Source organism: Bactrocera neohumeralis, chromosome 6, assembly GCF_024586455.1.
Source record: "Bactrocera neohumeralis isolate Rockhampton chromosome 6, APGP_CSIRO_Bneo_wtdbg2-racon-allhic-juicebox.fasta_v2, whole genome shotgun sequence".
NCBI classification, from domain to species: domain Eukaryota; kingdom Metazoa; phylum Arthropoda; class Insecta; order Diptera; family Tephritidae; genus Bactrocera; species Bactrocera neohumeralis.
Window position 1 is genome coordinate 49,800,333 of NC_065923.1, and position 9,734 is coordinate 49,810,066.

Here is a 9,734-nt window from a genome sequence, read left to right on the forward strand (position 1 = left end):
TGATGATTTTGATGTGAGAAATGAAGAATGTGGAAGACCTCCAAAAGAGTTTGATAACGCCGAACTGCAAGCAATATTGGATGAAGATGATGCTATGAGTCAAATGGAAGCCATAGCCGTTTGAAAGCTATGGAAAAAATCCATAAGTGAGGAAAATGGATACCACATGAATTGAATGAAAGACAAATGAAAAACCGAAAAGAAAGTTGCGAAAATTTGCTTCAAAGGCACGAAAGAAAATCAGAGGTCGAATCGTTACATCCGTGAACGTATCACTCGTCACGTAAAAGCCTGTATTTCGTGTTATGACATACGTGATCGTAACGCTTCTATCGTAAACTGGCATGATGACATACGTGAACGAGTATATGAACGTATCCGTTCGTTCGTAACGTCATTCGAAAATTACCAATCGTAATAGACAAATTTATGGAAATGTGAGCAATTTTTTTTTAAATTTTATGTTTTTTATAATTTTTAGTAATAAAGAACATAAATAAGAAACCAATGAATGGAATATCTCCAAAAAAAAAAATTATTTATCTGAACAAAACTTTTGTATTTTAGTTGACATTAAAAATAAAATTATATACAAGGTAACGGACATATACATTTTTGAATTAAATTAATTAAATAATACTTTATTTGGTCTCTTATCGTTTGGTCGACTGCGGTGAGGCGGTAGCAAGGTGTCCATTTCTTGTGTGATAAGAATCGCAATTTTGAGGGTCGTAACTTATTGTAAATTTTATGCAGGTGTTATGTTATGCCTCATAAACGTTAGCAAATCTTCCACTTTTATAGGGTGATACCTTCCTCTCTTGCCATATCCTAAAATTCTCCGACTTTTTAAGATTCCTATGCTTTGTTCAACGATATATCTAAAAAGAAAATTTTTTTAATGAGGATTCATAATTTGTTTTTTTTTTTTATACCTACGCTATTGCTAAGATCTCTAGCTCTCTCCGTACTATTTTTTTATCCCCTTCACTTTCACTAGAGCTCAAATAAAAAAACAAAGTTGGATCAATTTTGATATTTAATTAGCTTTTGTTAGTTTATTGAAAATTTTCCAACAGTTCTGACAGTTCCGCATCTATTGTGACCTAAAAATACGATCCAAAGCAATTTGGAATTTAAAAAGTATTGTGAATTGAAAATACATTACGATCCGTTTGCTATCGTATATCAACACGTATCACGTAATTTTCTGTCGTATGTTTGCCGATCCGTGCACGGATGTAACGATTTGACCCCAGTTTTCCATCGATTAAATTTAAGAATCCTTGTTTCAAAATACAAGTATTTCAATTAGCAAGAATTCTTCGAAAATATATTTTTTACTTTCCCATATAAAATTTGAATTTAATTTATTTAGAAAAAAATTTAAGGGAAAGCGGGTAAATAAACAACTATATTTTATATATAATTTAAACTTTTTACCCGTTATTTTGTTCAAATAAATAACAAGGTGAAGAGTTTCTTAAGTTCATAAAAAAGTTCCGTAATTCGAAGAGGCAAGATACAAATTGAAAACAGTAAAAATAAAATTATGCAATCTTATGGATATATTTTTTGAGTAAAATAAAAATTTTGAACCGCTTTGCTCCTATTCAGTCATTTATGTTTTTTCTACTGCGTACCAATACAAAGTTCATAATTCTTAACTTCCTGAATAACCATAGATATCATAATCTGCTCCAGGAAAAATAAAAAAAATTGTAACTAAAGTCAGCAAGGAAATAGAGAAAAAGTTATTTCTTATTTAAACAAAATTAATTTAAAAATCTGCAATGAAAATTATTTAAAAGCAATTCAAATTTTAATAAAACTATGGATTTTAAGTGATAATTTGAGTTTTAGACTTAAGATTGTAATCTTAATCAAAATTAAAGTTCATTTAAATAATCAATTACCTTTTTGTGAGCAATAACTGAATTTTCCGTTTCAAAAATTTCTTTCCATAAATGTAAACTCAGGGTTGTGATCTGCGTTTTCAAGTAAACTGACTTACTAGTCGATTAGAGTTTTCTGAAGAAAGCGTAAGTTATTTTGGCCTTATTATCGCTAAGTGCGGCCACTTCCGCTCTTGCGTTCTTTCACTTCTCTTTTTAACCTACCAAAACTTCCTACAAGCCACATATTATTTCTTTTACTAAATAATACGTTTTTTTTTTCTTTAGACTAAATCTTTTTAACTAATAAATATTGTAGTCGTATAAAACATATAAATCCACAATTCTTGTTTTAATTTTAATTTTCACAACGTTCGTACTTTAATAACTTTAAAAATTAGAAATGTAATAGTTAGCAAGACGTTTTAGCTTTAAAAACATTGGAATGCATACAATCACGTAAATGCGCTTAACCGCACGTTGTATAAATTCTCTTTCAAGAAAGTTGGAAACTTATTATTTTCATCATACGTAAGTATTATGAATGAAGTAATACAAACATAACTACAAACATCTATTTGGTCACCGTCCTCGTTTAGGTTCGACGATTGTTAATGAGGCCAATACATAAGTGCCACTAATAAGCCATCTCGACCGTTTCTATTATAATACATAATAAGAGTTATCAATGTATCGAAGAGAGTATACTTATAGTTACGTATAAATTATTTAAATTCCTTAATAAACGTTTTTTTTATTATAAAACCACTTAACGTTTAAACATCTGAGAATTATATATATATATATATTATGGTGTGCGAATATGACCTCGTCAAAGCAGATTACACTTCGAAAGCCAGGTTTCCGTTTTCCTAGTCTCGGCGAATTTTAGTTGATGACCACCTTTGGGAGGATTATTTGCTTCCTAAAAATATATATAGAATTTTTCACTCGCCATTTTTACTTTGGATATTTCTACATTATTACCAAACGTTTTTCCATTTTCGCTTTAATGTCGCTGGCTAATGTTAGGAAAGCTTCTTCTACATTGATACTGGCTTTAGCAGATGTCTCCATAAATTTTATTCCATATTCTATAGCCAGTTGCTCCCCTCGCTCTCGAGAAACCTTAGTTAATGACATAAGTTTCGAATTGTTAATAAGCATAATGTTTGTTTTAGCGCAGACAATAATTATACAGTAGGGGAGGACTAAGTTCGAGTATAGCAATTGTAAGGAATAAACACATGTGGCATATATTTGCCTATAAAACTCTTTATACAATAAGTTGCAAACTATTTCGACCAAATATGCCCGACTTCAGCTCGCGAGAGAAGCGATTTTCATTTCGTTAAGCGTTAAAAAAATATATTTTATAGCACTATCGTTTTTTCTGAAGTCCCTAAAACATCAATTTTTAACAGATAAGCAAACAACCACTGAAGCACGAAAAATCATACTAGAATAATAAGCTGAATCTTTGCGTGAAATCGGAAAAATAGTTGAGACACCATTGCACAATAAAAAAAATTTAATAAATGTTGGAAATATTAGACTATTGAAAATTTGCGCGGCGGAAGTAAAGGCACATCTAGTTTCAAGAGCTGTTCGAATATCAAAAGATATAGTGGTTCTAATAATTTGGCTTCCATTGAGTCCACGATAAAAATTTGGGTTCTTTAAGCACTTTGAAAAATAACATTGCTCCCAGCATTGAAAAATTAGGATTAACAGGGAATTGGATCTTTCAACAGGACAACGATCCTACAAACACAAGTCCACACCTTAATTCCAACGAGCAATAGAAAAACCAGACAGAGGGACAATGAGGGACAACCCAAAAAAGGCTTTCATTGAAGAATGGAACAAAATCTCTCCAGAATTAAAAAAAATGCAAAATCACTGCCCAGAAGATTAAGGGATGTCCTGAAGTCCAAAGGGATACAAAGCAAATACTGTAGTATAAATATTCAGGGGTGTTGTGGAATCTGATAGTTGTCGGAATCAGAATTGAAACCGATCAAAAAACGTAGTAGGTGTCATGAATTCATATATCATTGGTTTGATATTCGAAACAGAATTTGTATCGGATTTGGGTGTCACGGAAACCAATTTTATCGGTTTTGCTATCAGAAACAAAGCAAGAAGATAGTCGCTCACAGATTTGAAATGTAAGCTAAGAAATCAAGGTATTTTATTATTTCGAATTAATTTATCTTTATTCCTATAGGGGAAACATAAGTATAAAACACGAAATGTCTTAATTATTGAGTTTTTGGAGAAAAATCCGGATATTTAAAGATATTAGATTTACAAAACGTAATAAATGTAATTTAACACCCAAATGCGTCTTTATTCATTCGATAAATGTTATCTCTTCAACTCTTTCTTTAATTCAGAACTCATTAAAAACTTTAATAGGATTGCTACCAAATGTATTCATTTGCAAATTTTGTCACATTAGTACACAGCTGATTCGAATATTGGTTTTGCGTGTGTTCGAAAAAACGAAAATCCGATCAGATTCTGTGACACCAATGAAAATCAGAATTGGTTTGCAATTCTGACAGCTAAGCAATTCTGTCTTGGATTTCACAACACCCCTGATTAATGTAGTTTGTGCACACTTTAACTTTACTGAGCTCTGTTTACTTTTTTTACGTGAAAAAGGAGACGATATCTTTAGTTCAAGTGATATTTTTTGGCTATGTTTAATTTTTGTTTAGTATTGAAAGGTTGAATTCTTATCATATAAGCCTTGTATTCTGTAAAAAAAAATTATTGTTTTTGTAATAACAACTTCAACATTGGTATAATTGATGTTTACTTATTTTTGAAATTTTTGAGATGAAAAAAAAACCGTTTGTTTGAGGAGAAAAGCTTGTCGTCAATATCGTGCCATCATCAACTTAGGAGATGATAGAAATTCCCTCTCTTGGTTGAGGCAGTTTCGAAATGCAGAAATTACATCATAACTGGGGAAGGAACTATTCTGTATGACCCCTGTTTAATTCTTCTCAATTTGAACTTTGGACCTCGAAACAGTTCGGATGATTTCCGACCGCCCTGGTAGTTCATAGTCCACCTTTTCAAACCTGGAGGGAGCGTGGATTGTTGTCCAAGTAGCGTTGTGTGGTTGACTGTGTCAAAATAATTTGATAAGTTCAACGATAAGATTTTCGTTCTCTCACAGGGTGGCCTTTATTTTAGGCAATGGACTATCTGGGCGTTTATGATGCTAAATGCTGTGCACTTTACGGAAGTCATACTGGTGGTTCGCTAGACTCAGGTGAATGTCGGAACTAGCAAGGCCTAAGTGTCTTCACTACTGGGAGAGTTATCGAACGATAGGACTCACTCTACCGATTTTCTACACAAAGGGGTTTTTGAGGATTGGTCAGCGACAGGTTGGTGACCTTGGTGAGGAAGCTGACTCCCGTCGAGTTTAGGTGTTTTAGCATCAGTATGTTTGTTCCATCTAAGCAAATGGATTTTGTTTTGCTGACGAAACTCTGAACTTCATCGGTGAAAGTATGTGGTGCGCAGTGAATTCTGGGAAGCCGACCACGTTAGCTACATATGTATATTAAAGTTAAGGAAGGTACGGTTGCTCACAGAATTAATGTAGGGAGATTTTTCAATCGGGGTAATTATGGGCAGATGGTGTAATGCGATAGTCAGCACAGGTCGCAGGGTTACGCTATGTATCAGACCACAACTAGCGATTACAAGTGCCTATAATTCTGGTGGGTCTTCGTCATTCATTGTGCAGAATATCGAATTTAAGGTAGACCATAGGTCACATACATATATCGTATTATCGTATTCTAGTTCCCCGTTATATAACTTCGATGACTATTAATTTACAATTTCCTCAAGCAATGTTAGATACCCGCAACAAATACAAGCAACGAAAGTATGAGAGAACCTGATAAAATTTGCTTATACGAGTATATACTATTACAGAGTTCCAGCATAATACACACCTGGCGTTTGTCATTCAATTCACATTTATTACCCAGAAGCATTTTTTCCACGTCGGCGGATGCATTTTCTTCTATATTGCGAATCCAGTTTTTAATATTTTCAAACGATTTTTCCTGCGTTATATCGTATACTAACATGATACCCATAGCACCTCTATAATACGCTGTTGTTATTGTCCGAAAACGTTCTTGACCTGCGGTGTCCCTAAAAGAAAAAAGTTATAGTTTGAGGATTCGATATACCACACGCATTACCATATTTGAAGTTTAATTTTCTTCCCATCAAATTCAATTGTTCTTATTTTAAAGTCGATACCTAAAAAAAATGTTTACAGATATTTATTTTATTATGCAAAAAGGATAAGGTTTGCTAAATAATGGCAAAATTTACATATAAATAGCATTACAAATAACATTATTGTAGTAAAATTTCCAATAAGCTGATATGTTTCGTTCCGATATGTTATTTCATAGGATATGTACTAATACAGCCCTTGCTTTGAGTAGTTCCGTAAAATAAGTATATTTTTGTATTTATTTGGTTGTGCGAATATGTCAGATTTTTGCCAAATAATCGTCATTTGTGGGAAGAAAACCTTTCTTCAGCATTGGGAGTCACCCGCCAATTCATTTAAAAGCAACTGAATGTGCTGGGAATGAAAAACAAGAAATTCGGGATCTTTTCGACGTCAATTTCTGTATTATATCAAGAAATCAACCGCAAGATCTCTTCGAGATGATCTTCACATGAAAGTCTACCCTCGGTTTACTATTAATCTTTTAACAATGCGCTTGAACCAAATTAGGCTTAACAGATGGAACTGGCTTCATTAGTGGCAGGTGGTCAAAGGTAACGAAAGTATCCTTTCTACATATTTGTCACTTCTGAAAAGGATTTTAATAAGCAAAAGTACAAAAACAAACAAAGATAAAAAATGCTATTCCAAAGGTCAAAAGTTGTTATCATCCAGATGCTTTGGTGGAGTCTCTTATAAAGGTGAAAACCTTTAATAAGCTGGAAAGTCGAAATGGGATAGGGAACCGGATGCACCAAAGGGAGGGCAGGCCTGCATAAACGCCCAGTAGCAGTGAAATAATGGAAATGTCAACTATTAAAGGTGATACGAAGTTATCATATACATTTTTTATATTTTAATATTTAGTATGTCCAAAAATTTAAATTTTAATTTCTCAGGAAACTTTTTGGAACTCTTAAGTTATCTGAGATATCAGTATGCTCAAAATGAAAAAAATATGTTAATACAAAAATCCATTGACCCAGGCGGCATAAATATGTTGCTGCTAAAGTAACAAGGTTCAATGGAGGAAAATACCTCACCAAGGTGAAAGATTGAACAACACCAAGAAAGCACTTAGCGACCTAAATGCACGGATAAATAACTTAAACAAAAACCATTTTTGCGTTAACTTGTGTATTGTTTAAAGATAACTCTAGCAGTAACCAACTCATTCAGTATAAGGTGTGTCGAATTATAGATATCATTATACGAATGCTGGGCTAATTCCGTGGACCGATTGCATGATTTTCAGTATTCAACTATTTTTCCGTACATAGTATGTGTGATATGATATCGATACAACTTTTGTCAATTTTTGGCATCGTATCATGATATTAGTTCTCTGATTTAATTAGCAAAATTTTGCCGATTTTTGATACAAGGAAACATTATTTTTATAGGAAAACTATTCCGTATTTTTATATCTTTGAGATCAACGGATAGTTTCAGTAAAAAGTCATCCAAAGGCTCTTTGGGTTCGAAGAGTTGTGGTCCGATATCGACAACTTTCAGTTATAAAACTACTATCTTCACAAGTACCTTTTGTGCAAAGTATTCCGATAATATTATTGGTGCTTGACTTATAGACTGTAAAATGAAAGAATCATATAAAATTAAAAGTTGTGATACATAGAAAGGAAATGTGGTTAAAATTGGTATATGCTTGTTGAAGAGATTCTTTGGCTTAAAAATATATATATATCCAATCTACATATGTACATAATTGCCGCTGACTCATAGTAAGATATTCGTAAGTCAAGTTCAGTAATTTAACAATGCCTACTTTAAAACTTTTTTGATTACTTTCATTTTCACTAAATAGTTTATAAACATTTCTAAGACTAAATAAACGGCTTGTTTGCTTACCACCGTTTTATTATTGTGATAGAAAAGTAAACAAAAATGTAAAATATATTACAATTTGTAAAAAAAAAGCATACTTTAAATACAAATATCTTATAACCTGTAAGTTGCCCGATGTCCATTTATATATATTTTTAATCTGCCCCATACCCTTTTTTAGCACGAATTCGGGGGACGGTATCCTAAAGTTTTTCAAAATATTATTAGAAATGCCATTGTTTATAATCTTTGTGCAAAAGGCTTTCAATATTTTTAACGAATATGGTGACACTCCAAATTACCCCAAAACACCGTTTAAAAATTTTAGTCTACTCACCTATAGTTGAAATAAAGGTGGTATTAAATGCGTCCTCTGAAAAACGAAACAAAATACACGTTTTCCCTACGCCAGAGTCACCAATTAGTAATAACTTAAAGAGGTAATCGTACGTCTTCGCCATCTTTTTATTGTGTGAATTTTAAAATATTGCGTTTGGTATATGTTAAGTTTCAAGACTTATTGTTTGAAAGTACTTGTATGCTAAAACTATTCATTAGAAAACGTATATAAAATTGAAAGTTTCTCGGTGTTGCTACCTAATTGCATTATACATGCGTACCGGAGCTTAAATTTATTAAGTAATTAAATATTTTATACGATTACAGCATAACAAAAAATATTAAACACCAATTTCTAATAAATCTCATTAAAATGGGGATAAACGGATTTAATCGAAAATCGATAATAAAGTTCTTCGATAAATGAAGAGTATGTATCACAGATATTTTGAAGTTAGAATCGCGGATTGTGAATTGGTTGATAAAGTTTGTGAAAATTCTAAGGAAGAATTAAACAAATAATAAAGCAAACCCGTTTATTTAAACCTTCCTCCAAAAATATCATCGAATACTTCGAATAATACTGGCACGGTCAATACCGCATGTGTAGCATTCTCTCGCTGTCCATCAATTCTTAATTTGGAACACGATACAATTTCCGCAATATATATTAAATGTGTGACAGACACTTAAGGTTTAGTTAATACCAGAGAACTGCAAAACTCACTTTTTTTGAATTAGCTCATACGCAAAAGTTTCTATTCAAGTCCAATCACTGAGCGGAACACAGCGTTGAGTAAAAATCAGCTCATGTTGCCGAATCGCTCATTCGCGTACAATGTGACGTTCCGAAATGCTTTGCTCACGTTTGCTCACTTCACGAAATATTTAGCTCATGCTCGCTCACTTTACGAAATGTTTAGCTCACTTTCGCTCAGTGATTGGAATTGAATAGAAACTTTTGCGTATGAGCTGATTTAAGGAACAGAGTTTTGCAGTTCTCTGGTATGTATATTGTTTTTATATGCTTTGTTCGCGATCAGCTTATGTGTCACATGCATTGCACTAAGAATTTGGTACACAACTTATATTTTAGTATGTATTTGTCATTCCGTCGATATGGAGCAAGAAGATATTTTAGAAAAAATACTTACAAACGCCTACACATTGTCAGCCCGACATAAAGGAAGGAGCCATGTTTGGAATATATTATCTGAAATTATTAAAGAGGATGGCACTATTTGGAATGGATTTACATATATACTGCCAATCCTGTAACAATATTTTAAAATATTTGCCAAAAAATTCTTCAAATTTAAACATACATATGTATGTAAGTGCTGCAAATCGCTTAAGGAGACGGCGCTTTTATT

At 32.6% G+C, this 9,734-nt stretch overlaps 1 protein-coding gene across 1 annotated transcript; it reads right to left on the reverse strand.

Annotated features, from left to right (window-relative positions):
• Window positions 1-2,629: 2,629 nt before the first annotated feature.
• LOC126763342 (ras-related protein Rab-8A) lies at window positions 2,630-8,739 on the reverse strand. Its single transcript, XM_050480730.1, has 5 exons — window positions 8,360-8,739; window positions 6,137-6,197; window positions 5,882-6,086; window positions 2,883-3,023; window positions 2,630-2,820 (listed from the first exon to the last, which is right to left on the reverse strand). Exons 1-5 carry the CDS (start codon window positions 8,481-8,483, stop codon window positions 2,728-2,730), a joined length of 624 nt encoding a protein of 207 aa, XP_050336687.1. The 5' UTR covers window positions 8,484-8,739; the 3' UTR covers window positions 2,630-2,727.
• Between the last annotated feature and the right edge of the window lie 995 nt (window positions 8,740-9,734).

What these genes read in the sequence shown, in the direction of transcription:
- LOC126763342 (XM_050480730.1), bottom strand. Translation starts at nt 8,483, where the DNA reads ATGGCGAAGACGTACGATTACCTCTTTAAGTTATTACTAATTGGTGAC. An exon ending in CACCTTTATTTCAACTATAG is followed by an intron (nt 6,198 to 8,359) that starts GTGAGTAGACTA and finishes CATTTTTTTTAG; the next exon opens with GTATCGACTTTAAAATAAGA. An exon ending in CGAAAATGGAAAAACGTTTG is followed by an intron (nt 2,821 to 2,882) that starts GTAATAATGTAG and finishes ATATATTTTTAG; the next exon opens with GAAGCAAATAATCCTCCCAA.